The sequence below is a fragment of the Copadichromis virginalis genome, linkage group LG19, assembly GCF_057382275.1.
Source record: "Copadichromis virginalis isolate Kocher_CV1m ecotype Utaka linkage group LG19, C_Virginalis_male_GT1.1, whole genome shotgun sequence".
NCBI classification, from domain to species: domain Eukaryota; kingdom Metazoa; phylum Chordata; class Actinopteri; order Cichliformes; family Cichlidae; genus Copadichromis; species Copadichromis virginalis.
The window spans coordinates 36,036,569-36,059,208 of record NC_140636.1 but is presented as its reverse complement, the minus strand read 5'-3'; the positions used below and the strand labels follow the sequence as shown (position 1 = coordinate 36,059,208).

Below are 22,640 nucleotides of genomic sequence, written 5' to 3'. Positions count from 1 at the left end.
ACCTCAGCTCAACCTTGTGTAGACCAGCATCTTGTGCAGGAGAATCAATACGTTAAGATACTGTTTGCTAAATTGAATGATCTGCCCTTATTTTACACTTGATCAGGTACAATAAAGGCGATGTTTCTGGAGGGCAGCAGCCCATCAGCACAACAGAGAGGCCCCTCATAACTTTCTCTATTTTAATAAAACAAACAGTAGACCTCAGGTTCGTATGCAAATATGGTATAAAATTTAATGATGCTATTGTTGTTAGCATGCTTATAAAACAAAATCAGAAGAAGCATTGAAAGTGACGTGTGAGTATAAAGTACAGTAGTGCAACCTTTATCATCCCAGTTTACCTCCTATTATCTTATCAAAACAGAAGTTTTTGGGTAGCCTGGTGTTACACCACCCAGAGGAGTAGAGTCTTTGTTTTATGGAACCTCAAATAATCAGTCATACAAAAAAAAAAAAAAATGTAATTCATTCATGCATCACTCCATGTGCAATGGTGAAATGAAGAAACACACATATTCAAAAGGCTACAAATGATTGCTCTTGGTAAGCAATTAACAGGCAATTCACATCATGGTGTTGATGAGCATCAATTCATCAACCCAACTATTGACCAAAAAAAAAAAAAAATCTAACCACTCCTCATCATCAGAACAGGTTCACAGGCCAGCACAGTCAATTCACAACAACAGCTGAATGCATTCCGAAAAAATTTCACAGCTATTCACATGAGGCATGTAGGAGAAAAAAAGCATAGCTTTTCAAAAGTGACGGGTAACTTGTGAGCAAAAGTTCTCGGGGGTGAATGAGGCAGTTTATTTTGAAGGCGCGCTTGTTTGGAGGCTCAAGAGCACTTGAGTTCAGATAGCCTGCGAAGGAGCTGCTGGCGTCTGGATTTGAGGCGCTTCTTCTCCTGCAGCTGCCGTTTCTCCCTGCTGTGCAGCTCCATGAGGTACTCTGTCGCCTGGGTCAGGATGGCCACCTTTGGCGTTTTGGCCGACTCCAGGCCAGGGATCTGATCCCGTAGGGCAAGGAAACGAGACCTGAGGTCATTCCTCCTCTTCCTCTCAAGGAAATTGTGGTTCCGTCTGCGGTCCGTGTCGTCTGTGTCCGAGTTCTGCGAAGCCTCCGAGGAGGATGATGGTTGGGAGACATGAGCTGAAGCACCAGGTCCCATAAAGGCACGCTTGCTTGGGGGTTCTTCCTCCTCCTCCTCCTCCTCATCGTCATCCTCTTCCTCCTCCTCCGGTTCTGGCTCACTGTCTGGGGAACGAGCGGCATAGTTGTGCTGCTGTCTGTGGACAGACATGTGAAAACGTTTGGGGCAGGGGTCTGCTCGGACCGTTATGGTGACTGGTTTTCGGACATTTACCAGCCGCACCCGGTTCTGCTTGTTCTCCACAGTGACGACATCGATCTCCTCTTCATCATCTGTCATCACACAGACAAATAACTCATCAGTAAACACAGAAAAGGGATTCACTCTACAAACTTGCAAATTCCTACAAAGCACTCAAGCTAGTTCAACCTTTAAAAGCAATTCCATAAAACAAACAAGCAAATCTCTATCCGTCAGTGCCAGGATGGCAGAGCAGCAGGTGAGGCGCTTAGAGCAGTGGTGGTGCATGCCAGGTTCAATTCCATGGCAAGAATTGAGGCTTTAACCACTGAGCATTATTCAGCAGTTTCAATGAAGACTTTTTTATGCTGATAGGGGACAACCCCTAATTTGGGAAATGCTTGAAAGTTATTCTCACGGTCTGTCAGTGTTTTTGAAGCAGCAATAAATCATCAGCGGGTTACCCCACCCTTCTACTGCACTCTGATTTCAATGCAGAGCCAGAGGAAGATAGAGAATTGAAGGGGGGTAGAGCGAGAGTAGCAGGGGCGCGGTTTTTAAAATACTACACTCAGCAAGCTTCCAGCCTTTAGGTGACTGTGTCACACTTGATAACCTCGCCATGCAAGTCAGACCACAGCTATGCAACCGCAGCCCCCGCTTTCCAAATTACGCACTGTTATGGGCAATTTAATCCTGGAGCAGGGCAGGGTGGGGCAAATCAGAGGCATGGCTGTATCCTTACCAGAGGAATCAGAGCGGGACTCAGAGCCAGACGACGCCGGCTTCCTGCAGCTGCTTGCGGGGAAGGTGAGAACAGCAGCGGGGTCAACGCAGTCCGTCGCCTTGATGGAGAGCAGGCTACCGGGCGAGACGCACTGCGCTTTGTTCGCTCTTGCGGAGATCTGGGGGACGGGGGAAACACCGGTGTGCCCCGCAGCCGGCGTTCTCCCGTTGACCTTCTCCAGCTGCTTGCTGGCAGAGAAGCTACTCCACATGCAGTCCTGAATTATGTGGGAGCTGAGGTTACCGAATAACTCCTCGGTGTCCGGGATGAACTGACCCTCGCACTCGTCCTCCTGGCCCAGCATTTTGGAAAACACGCTGAGCCTGTCTCCCGGCGAGAGGGGGTACAGAGTCCGGGTGGGAGACATGGGAGGGGTGGGAAGCAGCTCGAACTTTTTCCATATGTCCTCGCTTGGTGCGGTTGATTTGTAAAAATCCTCCTCGGTATCCAAATAATCGAAAAAATAGTGCGAGTCGAAGTCCATTTTCCCGGCTAATAATATCCTCCAGAGTTTATTCCCAGGAATGATCCAGTGGCACACACGAGTGGCTTCTGAACAACGTTCTGCACAACCAGAGAGGAAATTTCAGAGAGATTAGCAATGATCTTTTTAAAGCAGCCTAGTTCCCAGCACATGCACGATCACATATCAAGTAGCCCATCCATCTAATGGGACACTATCAGGACATCGCAATCCCCCTAACAGCCTACTTTCTACAAATGGGACCATATCAATAATTGATGCCATCTTGCAGATGCTCCTCTTTGTGCTGATGGACTCAAGCTGTTCAGACACATATGGTTATTAAATAATCTAGTTATATATAAGTGTGTGTGTGTGTGTGTGTGTGTGTGTGTGTGTGTGTGTGTGTGTGTGTGTGTGTGTGTGTGTGTGTGTGTGTGTGTGTGTGCAAACTTGGGATTTAAAACAAGTGTGAGGGCATACGAGAGGCTACAATACCTGCGTAAAAGTGCCAGACAGTATTTCCTGAATTGAAAACAGCGCTTTGTTCCACTAAGCAGCTATGTGAAGCGGTAGAGGAGATCACTGAGCAGGCACACTGTTACTGAACAGGTCCGTTTCTTCAAGTGAAACTTTCAAAGACGAGACTACAGAATTAAACCACTTACCGGCTCTCCTCGAAATGTCCGATGCGTAATAAAGCGCACAGGGGAAAAAATAGAAATCCCACCTAACGGCAACGAAAGACCCAATTCACGAAAATGTAATGGATTAAAACCAAATCCAGTTGTTTCCGGTGTGCGATCTACACGTTTTTGTTCCAGATAAATAAAACAAAAGAACTAAAAAATAAGAGGGAGCCCAAAAAACGCCGGTGCAGAAACAGCACGCACGATACTCTCTCCGGCCTCCACAATAAAGAGCCACACAGTGCGTTTTTCGCGCCAGTGAGATACCCTGTTATAAGGCGTCTGAAGCAGGGAGGAGCCTCAGAAAATTCTGCAGCAAGCTGTAGATCCGGGTAAGTCCCCTTCATTTGCATCAGAGCCGTAGTGTAAGTGGGGTTGTTGCACAGCCCCGCCCTGGCTGCTACACCAGTAATGATTACAATAACTGACACTTGTTTTCATATCATTTTTCACTGTTCTTGGCAATTGTGGGCTAATGGGGGAAAGAAGAATAAGGGAAGCTAGGAAATGTTTTCCATTGCAGAAGAACAATGCAGGGCAAACGTGCTAGATCAAGACTTGTTACTGTTTGGTGTGGTGTGGAATATTTCCACCTTATTGAATTTTAACTTTGAATTGAACGTTTTATGGTTAATCATAAATTATAAAGCACTAAATAATATATTACTAAAACCTAATGGATTTTAACTTGTCACAGTCAACAAAACTGCATGCCCAAAATGTTTCGTTTAACTCGTTTAATTACATGTCAGTTTTCGGTTTTCATTTTGTTACAAAATTAAAGAGTAAAATGTTGAATCTGATGCATTCTGGTCCAATAAAATATTTGTGCTTGACATGATAATACCCACGGGAGCCATTTTTGCATGAAAAGTGCTGCAGATAAAGGGCTGACTCAGTATTTTGACATTGTTTTGCATGTAGCCCTAAATCAGTTTTAGACCCTGCATAGTTTTCACTGTGGGGCCACGTTGCAGTTGATGTCGTTACTCACTTCAGTCTCTAATCTGATATATTGTAATATATCTATATCACTAAAGCACTTCTGGATGGATGCAAACTGCATTTCGTTGCCCATGTGCAATGACAACAAAGTTGAATTCTATTCTATTCTATTCTGTTCTAATTCTAATTCTATTCTAATCAAACAAAACTGCGAGACAAGGCTGTCAACCCTGAAACCAAACAATACTTTTAAGATTAAGACCGTTTTCTCTAATCCCATCAAAATCAGCAGAACTGCCAGTTAAAGGCTATAAAAAAAATGCCAGAGTAGTTGGAGTTAATCTCCATTACTGATAAGCAGTGGTAAGAAGTTACTCTTAAATGAGTTCAAATGTGGATTGACTGGGCATGGAGCAGTTTTCCAAAGCTGCATGCAAACCCCTGTTGAATCACACTAGCAGGCCTCTTCATTTGTATTACAAAAGCTATGAATTCAAAGGAGATAGACCTTCATTTCCATACACAACATGTCCACAAAGACAGAGTTTGAAGTAGTTAATAGGTGTATTCTGTCCCAAGTTATGAAACATTGTCCTGCCACTGGGTGGAGCGCACACCTTTGAACGACCAGCTTTTATCACAAAAGATCACCAAGCACCAAGTTCAGGTGTTAAAATATCTGGCGGTGGGGGTGAAGTGATCAGAGTAATCTTCTTTACAGTTGGTGCAAAGTTTTCCAGCAGCTGCAGGTTAACGTGTTAAACAAACACTGCTATGTTTGCTTTTAACTTCCTGCTTACAGATGACAGTTACAGCTTTGCCAGCAGCATAAGTCTGCCCTCAAGTGACCTCAGAGATTTAATCATGTTAACACTGATCATGATGTAATCACTGGATAATGATGAGGCTTTGTGCTCACTGGCAAGCAAAAGGTCAAAGTTTGCCAGTGTTGTACGCCATCCCAAATCTTTCCACCCTCCTAAAATATTGATTGGTTTGGTCCATAGGGTACGCACGCTGTGATACTGAAGCCAAATTGTGGATTCTGATTGGTGACTGGGGCTTATTTGGTCAGTGACTGACTTTAAGTTGGCCACATGCCACTGTCGGTTTGGGCAGCAAAGGCAGTTTCAGTCAGTTTGAGGAAAATTGATTACTGGATCTTCTAATAATTGCCCTGGTCCTGGCACGACATAAGTAGAGTCAGAAGATAGGATTTTTTATTTTTTTTGAGGATTTTGAAGCACTGAGAGATTAAAATTTTTAATTCTTGATTTTAAAGATCACCAGCTTACAAAAGACTACATAAACTCTCCAAACACAGCCCGGCAAGTAGCAGCTCTGGAGCGTTTCAACACATAATTAGAGCTTCCTGAGCAGATGGCGTATGCCAAGAGTAACCATTTCTATCTCCACTGAAAGTTCAGAACTTAAACTCAGTAGTGAGTAGGGATGGGTACCGGTGTCCGGTGCCATGATGGCACCGGTTCTGACATAAACGGTAGTAACCAGACCGAAAAGCAGCGCACATTTCGGTGCTTTATTTCGGTGCTTTTTTTTCCTGAGCTGTGATACACTTTAGATTCTAGCCAATCATTTTACGTTTCCGAGGATAGTAGGCAGGGCCAGGTACGTACGTACGTTCTGTTAAAGCAGAGCTACAGATTAAAAATGCCCAAGGCGAAGCGGTTAAAAGTCTGGCTGTACTTCATAGCAAAATATGCAAACTCAGCAGCAACAAGTGCTTTAAGCTGATACTGTGATACTGTCAAAGGAGGTAACACCTCAAATCCGATGAAACACCTGGCGACGCATAGCGTTTTTTTTAAAAGCCCAGAAATGCGCCGTATTTGATAGCTTGCTGCGAGACCTCACACCGTGCACATCTACTGCGGGTGGGTTGCCTGTTATGCAACATCCCCCAAAAGCACGAAGAGGAGAGTCCTGGCCCCTAGCCCTGCCAGTGTAGCAGAAATGATGACGGATGATGATGGCAGCAGCAGCCGTTCTTCTCTGCGTGAGTAGGCTAACCACGTTATTACATTAATGCATGTAAGGTGAACTAGCAAACATCATCATAGCTACATGCGGCTGTCTTCTTGTTTGATGGCAGATACTCCCTTCACCCTGGCTAAAAAGGCTAAAATGACCAAAGAAAAAGTGGAAAACAGTTAAACATGAGAGGTTTAGGACAAAGTTTGTGTTTTTTCCATTGTTTAAGCACTGCTTCCAGCCAAGAGTGATACCATATATGCCCCATAGCTGCAGAAAAGGCTAACATTGTTATATTTTTACAAAAAACAGCTGAACATGAGAGGTTTTTGGACCAATTTTGTGTTCTCCATTCTTTAAGCACCGGTTTGAGCACCGTTTGAGCACCGGCACCGTTTCAAAAGTACCGATTTGGCACCGGTATCGGATAAAACCTAAACGATACCCATCCCTAGTAGTGAGCGCCCAGGACGTGAGACATATGTCTAAAGTATAAGCTGAATTTAAGTTACAAGTCTTCGTATCAATATAGAGTTCATCTTATTTGTGTTGTTCAAATTGTTGTGACTTTTTAAAAATAGCAAAAATAAAGGAAAACTCATAATGTCTGCAGAACCTTGTGATACTTTAAAGCAGATTCAACGTGGTCTAAATAAAAAATGAGTTGAACACTTTGAAATCTGGGCTCATTTTAAGCTGATTTTGGAGCTCTTTTGCCCTCAAAGCAAAGACCACAGGCTTTAGATCCTGCAGCTTCACATCCTATAATTACACAGTGGACCAGCCCTCAGTCTGCTATGTTGGGACTGTTTCATCCCTGCCAAAGAGAAAGAAGAAAAACACTGGTCTCATAAAATTCAGATGAGTTCCTCCTCCTCTGCTCGTCTTTTCGGTCCCTTTCGTTAAAACCTGGAGATACTTTCCTCATCCGAGACAATGTAGGGGTAACAATGCTTAACACCAACAATAGTATCTCCCCAGGTCACTGCCCAGCTTAACTTCAAGTACCCTCCTTTGTTCTTTATTGTTATAGTAACATATGTGTGAGGGTGGTAAAAAGGGGGTGTAGGGACTTTGGTTTCCCCCTTAGTAGAGCCCTCATGTATCTGTAACACCCACTCAGCAGCATGAAGAACATCAAGCACTGCTGTGGAGGAATTTCGATGGGTTTTCAGGGTCTGTCTGTAGAATTGTACCCATTTGCTACAGAAGGGAGGGGGTGCCCTGTTCCCCACGACCCCAGTGACACACAGAACCTCCTAACCCCGAACTCTGACCCTATCCTCCCAAATATCTTTAACAGGTCTAAAAATGGAACCAGCCAACCAACTGCGCAGGAGAAAGAAAACATAAATAAATCCCCAAAGTCTTATTGCTCCCGTGGGATGTAAGCCATCATAGTGTGACACCTCAGGGCCTTCCTGAGAATACTATGAGAGTGCATTCAGCAGGGCGCCAGTTTTACCTGTTAACTGTTGTCACATACCAAAGATTTGTATCAGTCAAAGCACGCATTACATCAGCTTTTCACTGCTGATGTTATCTCACACGTGTTCACTTCCTCAGTTAACTGCCGCACATAGTGAAAGGATTGTAGATATGATTGCTGTGTAAGTTATTGAATTAACACAATGATGAAATCAACACTTGTGGAAAGTGAGTGTGGTTAAAGATATGATTGAAGAATGTTTACAGTTTTTAATTGATTTTTTTCACCATTCTGCAGTTTCTCATCACAGCACTGTCAGTCACTTCAAACCCAATGAAGCACTTTACATACAAGATTAACTAAGTTCTGTGCAAATATTTCAAAGGACAAACCAGTGTTTTGTCTAAAATTGAGAACCTAGCAAAGAATCTTTGTGTTTCTAGCAGCCTGTCACAAAAACACATCATTTGTTCACCTCTTTAGTTGAATCTCTGAAAAATGCCAGATAGTCATAACGGGCATAAAATTGTAGTTGTGCACTGATCTGATGTGCAAAGATCTATTAGCCAGAAACGGGGAAATGGGGAGAAAATGCTGAGGCATGCCAAATTACACAAGGATGATTTGCCGATCAGTAGCAACACGTCTAATAGAGTCATCACTTCAGGTTTAAAGTTTTTGGTTAAAATTTTCAATATGTGCAGAGAAGTTCAGGAAAGAATAAAGGTGTTCATACCAAATATTGACTTTGAAGTTTGTTAGAATTGCCCCCCCGCCGCCATACACTCAATTTCCATGCATATTTCAGTGAACCGCTGCAGCTACTTCTCTTTTTCCTAACGAAATAGAAAGAAATTAGTGTTGGCTCAAGACTTTTGCAGTTAACAGGTATGTGCCAAAGTTTAATGAAACGGTTCAAAGAGGCCATGAGAACACTGCTATAGTAGACTGACTTAGACTGCCACCTGGTGCTTGCTAAGGGTAAATAATCTGGGAATTGGTTTCTTTGAAGTGCACCTGAAAAACTAGAGTGAGATAACAGAGAGGGAGATGTTGGAAGGCAGGCAGCTATTTTTAATGCACGCAGGTAAAAACTGCTCAAAGAGTGAGCAAAGTCTTGCATTTAAAACACATTAGGAAACAAATCAAAAGTACTGAGCAGTGTCTACTTCAAAAATCACATCTTTTTTTTCTTTCTCATTTTGTGCTCATTTTAGTCTTTATTTTTTTTAAAAATACAACTGAAACATGATGCCACCCAACAGGAAGCATTAAAACATGGCTGACCCTAATTTTTAAATTAAGCACTGGAGCCCCCCAGGGGTGTGTTCTGAGCCCCCTGCTGTACTCTTTGTACACATATGACTGTGTGGCCACTACCAGCTCCACCACCATCATCAAGTTTGCTGACGACACCGTCGTGGTGGGCCTGATCTCTGATAACAACGAGACGGCCTACCTGAAGGAGATTAGGAATCTGGAGAACTGGTGCCAGAGGAACAACCTCCTTCTAAACGTCAGTAAGACAAAGGAGCTGATAGTGGACTTCAGCACTAAGCAGGAGAGGAACTACCAGACCCCCGTCATCAACGAGTGCCCAGTGGAGAGAGTGGAGAGCTTCAAATACCTCGGAGTTCACATCACGCAGGACCTGTCATGGTCCTGTCACATCAACACCGTGGTGAAAAAGGCCCGACAGCGTCTCTACCACCTCAGACGCTTGAGAGACTTCCAACTGCCCTGCAAGGTGCTCAGGAACTTTTACTCCTGCACCATAGAGAGCATCCTGGCGGGAAACATCTTAACCTGGTTCGGGAACAGCACCATGCAGGACAGACGAGCTCTACAGAGGGTTGTGCGGTCAGCTGAGCGCACCATCCGCTCCGAGCTCCCTGACCTGCACTCAATCTACAGCAGGCGGTGCTGGACTAAGGCCAGGAAGATCGTGAAGGACCTCAGCCATCCCAACAACAGACTGTTCTCTCTGCTGAGGTCAGGAAAGCGATTCCGCTCCCTGAAGACCAACACAGAGAGACTGAGGAGGAGCTTCTTCCCGCAGGCGATACGGTCTCTCAATCACACCACCACACAGTACTGACCCACACATATGGTTCTTACACACACACACTGGACTTTCTGGACTTTGGTTTTGCACAACACTGGTCACTATATTCTTCATTTCCGGTTAATACTTGTACAGCTGCTGTTATTGTGTATATATTTATTTATATTTAGATTTCTTCATACATTCTTATATAGTTCTATATTGTGTATTGTGTATTTTGTTGTACAGTTATTTTATTTTCAACTTTAATTTATATATTTATCTTTATCTTATTCTTCCCAGTTAAATTTACCCTTCATTCTAATTTGTGTTGTACAGTTATTTCATTTTTAACCTTAATTTATATTTTATTCCTTCCTAGTTAAATTTACCCTTTTTAATTTTTCATATTTATTTCCTATCTTATTCATAGCCTTTTCCTTTTTTGTTTTCTTTAGGTCACGAGCAGTTGTCCAAGCATTTCACTACATATCGTACTGTGTATGACTGTGTATGTGACAAATAAAATTTGAATTTGAATTTGAATTTGAATTTGATTTGAATTTGAAATGAAGAAACAGGCAGCTGTTGATTAGCACTGTTGTCTCACAGAAAGAAGGTCCTGAGTTCAATTCCACCATTTAGCCTATATCCACAGTCCAAAGACATGCAGTAGTGAGGTTGAGTTGAATGCGAATGACAGTCTGTTAGCCTGGCGACGTGTCCAGGGTGGACCCTGACTCTTGCGACCCTGACAAGGAAAAGAGGATGGATGGAAGAGAAAACTGATGTTCTATTGTTACAATCCTCTCACCATCGTAAGTGGTGTTCTTGGCCCTTACATTAGATCCTTCACATTCACACCTATGGGCAATTTAGAAACACCGGTTAACCGAAACCACTAATCAACAAAATGAAGCTGTTGTCAGAGCAAGCTTCTTTGAGCTAAGGCTCATTAAAAAGGATTAAGCTGTGCCTCACCTTCACTGATTTTGAGAAGATGATTCTCAGATTTTTTTTTAATCTTTTTTTTATTTATCTATTGCAATAGTTCAATATTGCAATAACGATATCTACCACTATGCAGAGAAGCTGTAATTTTGAAAAGATCACAAACAGCATCACTACAAATTGTAAACAGTCGTACAGAAGCCCTTTTCCAGTAATGTAGGGATATATATATATATATATATATATATATATATATATATATATATATATATATATATATACACACATACATAAAAACACCCATCAGGCCGGGGTCTTTCTGTGTGGAGTTTGCATGTTCTCCCCGTGTTTGCGTGGGTTCTCTCCGGGTACTCCGGCTTCCTCCCACCATCCAAAGACATAAGATAAGATAGAACTTTATTAATCCCTCGGGTGGGTTCCTCTGGGAAATTCGATTCGATTCGATTCGACATGCAACTTGTGGGGATAGGTTAATTGGATAATCCAAATTGCCACTAGGTGTGAATGTGCGAGTGAATGTGAGAGCGAATGGTTGTCTGTCCCTGTGTGTTGGCCCTGCGACAGACTGGCGACCTGTCCAGGGTGTACCCTGCCTCTCGCCCCATGACAGCTGGGATAGGCTCCAGCGCCCCCCGCGACCCTGGAAAGGATAAGCGGAAGCGAATGGATATATATATATATATATATATATATATATATATATATATATATATATATATATATATATATATATATATATATATCCTTGTTATTCTTTGAATTTCTGCCTTGCAACCACGAAAGGACTCATTTTGTTTGTGCCGCTTCCAGCTCACCCATATGAGTAATCCAGGTACCCTATGAGTCAATAGTGAAAAATAATAGGGACCACTTCATCTGAATCATGGTTTTAGTGAATCATGTATCATTGCTGGGTCTAAAAATAGTGAATTCGCGTCACAGATTTATGAGATTCACATCTTTTCCGTTCTGGCAAATTTTCGCTTTCTATGTATGGGTAAATCCACTAGATGGCGCTAGAATTAAAGTTTTTGCTGCATATAGTTTGCGAAGAGATTATTTTCTTCTGGTGCTGAAACAGGCATATTTTTATGATTGTTATAATTTAATTGAACTGTTCAGATATTACTATACGATCGTATTTTAGGCTCCTTCAGTTATCTGAAGATACTAAATATATATACTTTAGTTGTTGTTTTTTTGTTGTTTTTACCAGAAAGTATAAACTCATCAGCAACCACAGAAGGACTCACTTGTGCTGCTTCCAAGTCCTCAGTTTTTAACTACAGGTAAATTTGCATTTTCATTAGAAAAGGCCTATAAAATTAAACACGCTGTTGCCTCACAGTCAGTAGGTTCAGGGTTTGAATGTGCCAGCCCGGGGCCCTCTGTTTCTATGTTTTACTCCCACAGTCTTAAAACATGCTTGTTGGCTTATTTATTGATTATAAATTGATTGCGGGTGAGAGTACATGGTTGTATGTCTCTCTGTGATAGACTGTTGACCTCTCTGGCGTGTACCCTGTCTCTGTTTGCTTTCTGTGACCCTGATCTGGATAGAATTTTTTTTTTTAAATTGATGAAATATAAAGTAAACTAGAAAGTGCATTTTCTGAAGAAACTGCAGTGTGAATGCTTGAATCTGAATGTATGCATTGAAATGAAATAATTACTGAATTTAAGTTAAAAATTTTGAATGAGATAAAAAAAAAAAACCCGAATTTAACCTGAAAACAAAAGTGCTGAACTGCTAAAAGCTGAAGGTTACACAGAAGAAGAAGTTGGAAAAAAGCTGAAAATGTTTTAATTGTAAATTAGAAAAACCTAAGAAATGAGAAAAGAACATTTAGAGTCAGAAAACATCTGAAAGAATATTAAAAGGTCATATTCTTTGAATCACTGAATGACTAAAATGTGATCCCTCCACTTGGACCCACACAGTTTAAAAAGTTTACATCTCTGAGCTTTGAAAGACAAGATGTTGGAAAAAGAACAACGATGGCGACGTTTTGAGGGTAAAATGATGGCTTTAACACTGTGGACACAGCAGCAGTTGAAAGAGAAGTGTTTAAGATTAATTTTGGCAGAGTGGCAGAGAGAGCTCGTTAAGCAGGCAGGTGTGAGCCTGGTTGCTATAGTGACCGCACCCAATGGCTCCATACACACGGACACAGACATGCACCTCACTTTTGCTGCTTAAAATGAACAGAAAAGTCAGGCCAAAACAAATCGTTCCCAAATGAAAAGTAAAAGTCGTATTGACAAAATTCTTTCACTGTGAGCGACAGCAATGTCTAGTCTACCAAATTCTCAGTTTTCATGTCTGTGGAGTTTATTATATGGACGTGGTGACAGTGGAAAGACACCATGCTCTTCTGATTTTCAAACGAACCTTCTGAGCCATTTTAACATTAGAGTCTATGGAAGAGTTGGAGGGAGGAGGCTGTGCATTGGTGACATTTATGAAAGAACCATAACACCTAGTACAATAGTAAACACATTGGATGAAAGAGGACAGCCATGGCTACGTTTTGAGGGTAAAATCATACCTGTAGAGCAAACGCTGCGGACACAGCAGCAGTTTTAAAAAAGATTTTAAGATTATTTTTTTTGCTCCTCTCACTCTAGCAGTTGAGCTGCCTCACTCTAGCCCCAACATTCCGTCCCATACACACCCATTATAAACTCTGAAACGGGTGAAAAAACATCATGAAACTTAAACTGGAACTGAAGAAAAAGTATAATAGATATTGAAAAGATAAATGCAAGTTGAATAGTTGAATGTCTTGTCTTCGTTTTAAAGTTTGAATGGTGGCTCTATGTCAATGTATGTGGAAGTAGTAAGAGTTTAAAAATGAGTAAGTTGAATGAGGATTTGAAGGGTCTCCCCATTGAAATACATTATAAATTTTTGTTGAATAAAGTTGAATAAAATTAAAAATATAAATGTTAAAAATATGAAAAATGGAAGCAGTGTTGTCCAAAAGAATAGGAATCTAACGGTGTTGGAATGGTTTTTCTAAGTTGAACGGTTTTGAAGGAGTAGGATTACAAAAAACGTACGGAATACAGAATAAAATATAATAATAACTAGAAAGTGCATTTTCTGAAGAAACTGCAGTGTGAATGCTTGAATCTGAATGTATGCATTGAAATGAAATAATTACTGAATTTAAGTTAAAAATTTTGAATGAGATAAAAAAAAAACCCAGAATTTAACCTGAAAACAAAAGTGCTGAACTGCTAAAAGCTGAAGGTTACACAGAAGAAGAAGTTGGAAAAAAGCTGAAAATGTTTTAATTGTAAATTAGAAAAACCTAAGAAATGAGAAAAGAACATTTAGAGTCAGAAAACATCTGAAAGAATATTAAAAGGTCATATTCTTTGAATCACTGAATGACTAAAATGTGATCCCTCCACTTGGACCCACACAGTTTAAAAAGTTTACATCTCTGAGCTTTGAAAGACAAGATGTTGGAAAAAGAACAACGATGGCGACGTTTTGAGGGTAAAATGATGGCTTTAACACTGTGGACACAGCAGCAGTTGAAAGAGAAGTGTTTAAGATGAATCTTGGCAGAGTGGCAGAGAGAGCTGTTAAGCAGGCAGGTGTGAGCCTGGTTGCTATAGTGACCGCACCCAATGGCTCCATACACACGGACACAGACATGCACCTCACTTTTGCTGCTTAAAATGAACAGAAAAGTCAGGCCGAAACAAATCGTTCCCAAATGAAAAGTAAAAGTCGTATTGACAAAATTCTTTCACTGTGAGCGACAGCAATGTCTAGTCTACCAAATTCTCAGTTTTCATGTCTGTGGAGTTTATTATATGGACGTGGTGACAGTGGAAAGACACCATGCTCTTCTGATTTTCAAACGAACCTTCTGAGCCATTTTAACATTAGAGTCTATGGAAGAGTTGGAGGGAGGAGGCTGTGCATTGGTGACATTTATGAAAGAACCATAACACCTAGTACAATAGTAAACACATTGGATGAAAGAGGACAGCCATGGCTACGTTTTGAGGGTAAAATCATACCTGTAGAGCAAACGCTGCGGACACAGCAGCAGTTTTAAAAAAGATTTTAAGATTATTTTTTTTGCTCCTCTCACTCTAGCAGTTGAGCTGCCTCACTCTAGCCCCAACATTCCGTCCCATACACACCCATTATAAACTCTGAAACGGGTGAAAAAACATCATGAAACTTAAACTGGAACTGAAGAAAAAGTATAATAGATATTGAAAAGATAAATGCAAGTTGAATAGTTGAATGTCTTGTCTTCGTTTTAAAGTTTGAATGGTGGCTCTATGTCAATGTATGTGGAAGTAGTAAGAGTTTAAAAATGAGTAAGTTGAATGAGGATTTGAAGGGTCTCCCCATTGAAATACATTATAAATTTTTGTTGAATAAAGTTGAATAAAATTAAAAATATAAATGTTAAAAATATGAAAAATGGAAGCAGTGTTGTCCAAAAGAATAGGAATCTAACGGTGTTGGAATGGTTTTTCTAAGTTGAACGGTTTTGAAGGAGTAGGATTACAAAAAACGTACGGAATACAGAATAAAATATAATAATAATAATAATAATAATAATAATAAAGATTACAACAACAATACTGTGAATGCTTTTCAAGCATTCACACTAATAATAAAGATTACAACAACAATACTGTGAATGCTTTTCAAGCATTCACACTAATTATGTAGCCAGATTGATCTTTCTTACACGCAAAAACAACACATACTAACTGTACACTCTTTGATAAATGAGATTAAATATTTTATAAGATGTGTTATTACACCCCGATAGAAACAAAAACTAAATTTTCTCAGTAAAAGCAGCCTTTGTGGTTTTATTCATTTACATAAAGCGTTTTAAACTGGAATGCAGTTTTCCTAAGCATCTATATGTGCAGGATTAAGATGTTTCAGGTTATTATATGTCATAAGACTAGCTAAGTTCTCTGCACTGACACCAAAGTAACCATATAGACTTTGTTTCACTCCGGCTGGGAGAAAATTGTGTCTTTTAGTTTTCTTTAAAAAGAAGCATAAACTCCTCCAGTGTGTTTGTTTGGTATTATCAGATTTGTTGTAATGGGTTCCATGTCTCTTTTTAGTATATGCTCAAATTCCAACAAGGTTCTGTGTTCGAACAAAAAGGAATGGGAACAAAAAGGTTAATGACCCCTGTTATTGAGGCCATAAAAACATAATAGTGCTGTTCACAATGACACAGTGAAGGCTCAGTGCACAGGCCTAATAACTTTGGCAGTATGTAAATGTTATATGGCCAGATCGTACTGCTGAGGGAAGAAATGTCAGTGGACATTCCACAATTCACTTACAGCAGTTTTTGAATTTTTGCTCTTAAAGCATTTTGTAACATATTTATATTGAAACATTATTAATCTATTTAATTTACATTCACAAGCTGAAATCTTATGTCTCAGACTTTTCTAACCCTCTGTCAGCCAAGTGGAAGCTAAATTGGCTAGTCTTTTAGCATCAATTCATATGTAAATTAGGTCGTTATCTGAGAATTCTGGAGGGGAGTGGGGGTGTGTGAATGATTGCTGATTTCTAACTGCCAACTGCCTCTTTGTTTGTGTGTGTGGGGGGGAGCTGCTAAAAGCTGTGAACTTCCTTTTGTGTTGAGGTGGATGCAATTGTCTTGCGGGGGGTTACTAGGGTTCCATCACTACGTGACTGCTGGTCAGCAAACCTGGGAAACCCACAGATCATTGGAACTATACCGCAAAACCGCTTCCAAGACATCATGCAACACCTACGCTTTGATGACAGGTCCACCCGCAGTGATCGAGCAAAGACTGATAAGTTCGCTGCAGTCCCATCAAAGACTCGGTGCTGTTTCCTGCAGTATATTGCAAGTAAACCTGACAAGTTTGGGATCAAGTTTTGGGTGGCTTGCGACCTAAAATCCAAGTACATTTGCAATGTCTTCCCATATCTTGGCAAGGACCACAATCGTCCCAGTGGGGAGAGACTGTCTGAAAATGTAGTAATGAGGCTGATGGAACCATTCCTAGACAAGGGCAGAAATGTTACCACGGACAATTTTTTCACATCGCTTTCACTTGCGCAAAAACTTCTTAGACGGAAAACCACCGTCCTCGGCACAGTCAACAAGATTCGCCGGGAAATTCCTCAATCCGCTAGACGCACAGATCGCAATGAATTCACCACTCAGGTATGTTGCAGGTCTTTTGTGGTTCTATGTTTATGTGTTTCATTGTGTGTAAAAGTGCTATAGAAATAACAATTTATCTTATTTCTTAGGTGTTTTCAACCTCTGCTGCCACGCTGACGGCGTATGCGGCCAAACGGAAGAAGACAGTCTATATTCTTAGCAGCATGCACAGCGTGGTTCAGACTGATAACACCACCAAAAGGAAGCCAAACACCGTCACCCTTTACAACACCACAAAGTGTGGCGTGGATGTGATGGACCAGATGGTGCGGGAGTACACTGTCCGCAGAGGAGCACGGCGCTGGCCATTTGCCGTGTTCTATAACATGATTGACATGGCAGCACTGAATGCACATGTGCTGTATCAAGCATGCACCGGGACGCAGGAAAGACGGGTGGACTTCCTGGTGGAACTTGCAAGAGAGTTGGCTCACTCTCATGTAGCTGGGAAGAAGGCAAGAAAAGAACAGTTGCTTCAGACACAACCCTCCACACCTAGCCCTGGAAAAAGAGCCATGTGTCAGGTCAAACACAAATGCAAGAACAATCATGCCACTGTGCGATGTGTTCACTGCTACAGATACACATGTGGTAAATGCAGACTACAGATACCATGGCAGTGCCAGGATTGTGAGTGATTGCTGAAAATGTTGAAATGTACTCACTCACTTTTTATTATTATTTGTAAATATGTGTGCAAATGGTTGTTGTTGTTTTTTTTTTGTTTTTTTGTACTGTTTTTATCAATAAATCTCAGCAACACAGGAAATACACCCATGTGTGTTGATTTCTCCCTAAGATGGCAAAGTGAAACACAAGTTTCCTTGTGGCTCAGGAAACTAACCACTCCAAGTGGCTCAGCATGGCCAAACCTTATTTACATAACAAAAGCAGCTGTTCACAGGTGATTAAGGATATTAGCTAAAAGCCTACCAGCCATTTGGCTGGAAGGCAGGTTTTAAAGGTAGAAAAGCCAAATGGCTGCTCTCTGAGACGTCCAGTGTTAAAAAGGAAACTACTGCTTTACTGCAGTCTTACATATATAAAGTGCACAGTCCTGTATGGTGCCTTTTAAGCTATTTGCTTTATGCATGTATGAAGAGAACAGATTGTATCTTGTTTCAAAAAAGGCCCCACTTCCCTTTTGGAATATGCTACATTTGAGAACAGATGACATGACTTTATCAGCCAGGCTTATTTGCACAGTACCAGGCTGGAAAATGAGGAATCCAAACAGGAGGAGTGGTCTTTTGCACTATACAATGCCTCATAAAAGATTTTTATTTTTCATTTTCCCAAACATTGACCACAGGTAGCATGACTAATTTGAACAGTAGCACAACTGTTTTGCATTTCTTTATGCCTGCTTAAGTAATGGTTTCCCTACAGTTATACATAATAAATGAAGATTAAATATTAATTGATAATGTTTTGCAATACTGTGCACGTTTGGTGGGAAAAGGGCTCCATACTGAGTACCTGCAATCACTAATACCCAATGTAGCTCTAAGCATAACACTGATTACAAGAGGGTATCTCAGACAGCACTTAGCACCCTCCACAGTGTAGATGTAATGGAGGAGGTCACTGTAAGAGGGATGGACTTGACCTCCTGACTATGACTGATGTAGATGATAAGGTGCTGACTCTATGAATCCACAATCTCAACAGGGTTGTCCAATAAGAACAGATGGCGTATCCACAAAATCCACTGCCACTCAGGTATCTGTGAGTGATGGTGTGGTTTCTGTTGGAAAGAACATAAAAGTCTTCCATAATTATGTGAACAGAGTGAATTAAATGTGTAATACAACAATACAAACAATACTGGATAGTGGAACAGTCAACCAAAATAAGGGAGTGTCAACAAATGCTAATTTTACTATTTACATAAATCCCAACTAGGCACTTTACATTAGAGCTAACATGAGAAATTAGTGACGGTCCCTTAATGACCGCACGGCAGAGGCTGCTTCGCAGTAAACGGCAGTAACAATCGGTAAACGAAGTGTGCGCCAAGGATTAAACAAGGGAGGATAATGGCCGCAGCAAAGAACAAACACGATAAAACACAGAAACGTACAGTCTCATGGACGCACACCGCTAACAGCATTAGAAGGAATGAAAATCCACACGGTGAGTAAAACTCTGCTGACTCTTCCCACCTGCAGCTCCGACCGAACTCTCTGCGTCGACGTGTGCGTAATGATGAGGTAGAATTGTGTCTTCTGATTGGTGAAGAGAATGGGTTGCCTCACCGCTCATTGGCTAAACGGCAGCCGTATGCTGATATCTTACTCCGCAGATGTGGCTCCGTTCGTGAGTTCTGCGAACTGGCTGGCCTTTTGTACAGTAGACATTTGAAGCCTGACAAATCATATTTGTCTGCATGATGTGGCTTCTTATATTATATTAAATATTTTTTTGCATGTAGAATAGGCAATTATTATTATTTTATTTCATTGCATTAGATGCTTGTGCCCAAATAGTAGGGGTGCAACGATATTCGTATTGATATTGAACCATTCGATACAGTGCTTTCGGTTCGGTACACATATGTATCGAACAATACAAAATTTGTAATTTATTTTATCAACTTTCCTTCTGATGCTGTCTGTGTTGAGCGCTCAGTGGATCTGCGTTCAACTACTCCGCCTAGGCTGCACTGTCAAGCGCAGATCCACTGAGCGCTCAACACAGACGGCATCGTCAGAAGGAAGAGCGCAGGGCAAGCTAGCTTAAGCTCTCCTTGCAACATGGCAAATTGAACCTCCCCCACCCTCATTCAGATCTGGCATTTGGAATTATTTTGGTTTTCATGTGACGTATGACCCTGAAGGTAAGCGAGTCATGGACTAAAGTAAAACAGTATGTTGGATGTGCCACACAGTGCTCAATTACATGGGTGGGAGCTAGTGTGTTAGTGCAGTTAGCTCGTTAATGTGTTGGCCGTCCAGCCCCACGATCAGGGGTAGCTCGTTAACGGAGATTTGCCGTGTTGTGGCGTTAAGGTCATTTCAACGAGATTAACCTGAAAGCACTAGTGGGAACACAACGAATATGACTGCACATTTACGCCGACATCATCCTAGTGCAAAGACAAGTGGAAGCAGACAAAAACAACAAGCATGCATGCTACAAACTTTACAGAGTCATTTAGACAGCCGTTAGCACAGGATTCTCCTTATGGGGACCTGATATGTTTAATATGCTGCTGAGAATATAGCCCAGAAGAAGCGTATAGTATAGCTTTTATTTTGGAAAGAGACATTTCTCTGTAATAAACTCTCTTTTCCAAAGATGAGTGATTCCTCAATCAGATACAGGGCTCGCAATATCGCTAGCCCGATGTCCCAGGGCTAGCGATTTTTCCCGTCGGGCTATTGTAGGAAGGAAAAATATATGTCAATGCTTTTGCATTCTTTCGGAAATGTAGCTGGGTAATTATGTCATTGGCATCGGTGAGCCACTGTCAATATGTGACATATTGAAATCGCGTTTGAATTTGCGCTTGTTTTTTTGCTTTCACTTTGCAATCGTGCGAACTATGTATAGAGAGCGACAGCACTGATCTGTGAGTGATGATAATTTGTGCACCAATTCCTCTGACATTGTCTTATTAATCGTTAGCTTACTATGCAAACATGACAAGTGAAATCTCCCGCAGCAAGCTTAAACATGTGAGAGGTTGATCGCGCAGAGAATCGCTGAGCTTATGTGAGTGCGTGTGTAAAAGCATTTCAGTTCTGCTGAGCCAAATAAGACAGGTCAGGGTGAAGAAGTTACAGCCAAAGAAAAGCTTACCACAAAACGGAGAAGTTATGACAAATCAGACTATAAGGCAAAAAGAAAGTGCAGCTTTATGGTTTCATGGACAAAAGAATTTCTGTGGCTGCAATATGACGAGCTAAATAACCAGGGCTGCACATAAGTGGTCCGCAGGTGCGCATTCGCTGTCAAAATAAAAAACACGCACAAGGGTTAGGGTTAAATTTAAAAACTGTACTTTTGAGTTAAAATATATATTTATAATTTTAATAAATGACAAATTAAAAAGGCATGAACATTTTTTTTGTATCGAAAAAATATCGAACCGTGACACCAAAGTATCGAACCGAACCGAACCGTGAATTTTGTGTATCGTTGCACCCCTAATATATATATATATATATATATATATATATATATATATATATAAAAAAAAAAACACCCAGCACGCCCCTGCGGGCGGTTTATCCTTCAAGCTCGGGTCCTCTACCAGAGGCCTGGGAGCTTGAGGGTCCTGCGCAGTATCTTAGCTGTTCCCAGGACTGCGCTCTTCTGGACAGAGATCTCCGATGTTTTTCCCGGGATCTGCTGGAGCCACTCGCCTAGCTTGGGAGTCACCGCACCTAGTGCTCCGATTACCACGGGGACCACCGTTACCTTCACCCTCCACATCCTCTCGAGCTCTTCTCTGAGCCCTTGGTATTTCTCCAGCTTCTCGTGTTCCTTCTTCCTGATATTGCTGTCATTGGGAACCGCTACATCGATCACTACGGCCGTCTTCTTCTGTTTGTCTACCACCACTATGTCTGGTTGGTTACCCACCACCATTTTGTCCGTCTGTATCTGGAAGTCCCACAGGATCTTAGCTCGGTCATTCTCCACCACCCTTGGGGGCATCTCCCATTTTGACCTCGGGACTTCTAGGTTATACTCGGCACAGATGTTCCTGTACACTATGCCGGCCACTTGGTTATGGCGTTCCATGTATGCCTTGCCTGCTAGCATCTTCCACCCTGCTGTTATGTGCTGGATAGTCTCTGGGGCATCTTTACACAGCCTGCACCTGGGGTCTTGCCTGGTGTGATAGACCCCAGCCTCTATGGATCTTGTACTCAGAGCTTGTTCTTGTGCTGCCATGATTAGTGCCTCTGTGCTGTCTTTCAGTCCAGCTTTGTCCAGCCACTGGTAGGATTTCTGGATATCAGCCACCTCCTCTATCTGCCGGTGGTACATACCGTGCAGGGGCCTGTCCTTCCATGATGGTTCCTCGTCTCCCTCCTCATTCTTGGGTTTCTGCTGCCTGAGGTATTCACTGAGCACTCGGTCAGTTGGGGCCATCTTCCCAATGTATTCTTGGATGTTCCTTGTCTCATCCTGGACTGTGGTGCTGACACTCACCAGTCCCCGGCCCCCTTCCTTCCGCTTAGCGTACAGCCTCAGGGTGCTGGACTTGGGGTGAAACCCTCCATGCATGGTCAGGAGCTTTCTTGTCTTTATGTCAGTGGCTTCTATCTCCTCCTTTGGCCAGCTTATTACCCCAGCAGGGTACCTGATCACGGGCAGGGCGTATGTGTTGATGGCCCGGATCTTGTTCTTACCATTCAGCTGACTCCTCAGGACTTGCCTGACCCTCTGCAGGTACTTGGTGGTTGCAGCCTTTCTAGCGGCCTCTTCATGGTTCCCATTTGCCTGCGGGATCCCCAGGTACTTGTAACTGTCCTCTATGTCTGCAATGTTGCCTTCTGGTAGTTCAATCCCCTCAGTTCTGACTACCTTCCCTCTCTTTGTTACCATCCGACTACACTTCTCCAGTCCGAACGACATTCCAATGTCATTGCTGTATAGCCTGGTAGTGTGGATCAGTGAATCGATGTCTCGTTCACTCTTGGCATACAGCTTGATGTCATCCATGTACAGGAGGTGGCTGACAACTGCTCCGTTCCGTAGTCGGTATCCGTAGCCAGTCTTGTTAATGATCTCACTGAGGGGGTTCAGGC

At 41.9% G+C, this 22,640-nt stretch overlaps 1 protein-coding gene across 2 annotated transcripts; it reads right to left on the bottom strand.

Annotated features, from left to right (window-relative positions):
- Positions 1 to 218: 218 nt before the first annotated feature.
- Positions 219 to 3,540, bottom strand: LOC146686735 (protein L-Myc-1b-like). 2 transcript variants are annotated; one of them, XM_085442206.1, is made up of 3 exons: positions 3,258 to 3,540; positions 2,085 to 2,690; positions 219 to 1,431 (listed from the first exon to the last, which is right to left on the bottom strand). In XM_085442206.1, exons 2-3 carry the CDS (start codon positions 2,608 to 2,610, stop codon positions 845 to 847), a joined length of 1,113 nt encoding a protein of 370 aa, XP_085298332.1. In that variant the 5' UTR covers positions 2,611 to 2,690; positions 3,258 to 3,540; the 3' UTR covers positions 219 to 844. The 2 variants fall into 2 exon arrangements, with proteins under 2 accessions (XP_085298332.1, XP_085298334.1); XM_085442208.1 differs by lacking the exon at positions 3,258 to 3,540 and adding an exon at positions 3,088 to 3,249.
- Between the last annotated feature and the right edge of the window lie 19,100 nt (positions 3,541 to 22,640).

What these genes read in the sequence shown, in the direction of transcription:
- LOC146686735 (XM_085442206.1), bottom strand. Translation starts at nt 2,610, where the DNA reads ATGGACTTCGACTCGCACTATTTTTTCGATTATTTGGATACCGAGGAG. An exon ending in GTCCCGCTCTGATTCCTCTG is followed by an intron (nt 1,432 to 2,084) that starts GTAAGGATACAG and finishes GTGTGATGACAG; the next exon opens with ATGATGAAGAGGAGATCGAT.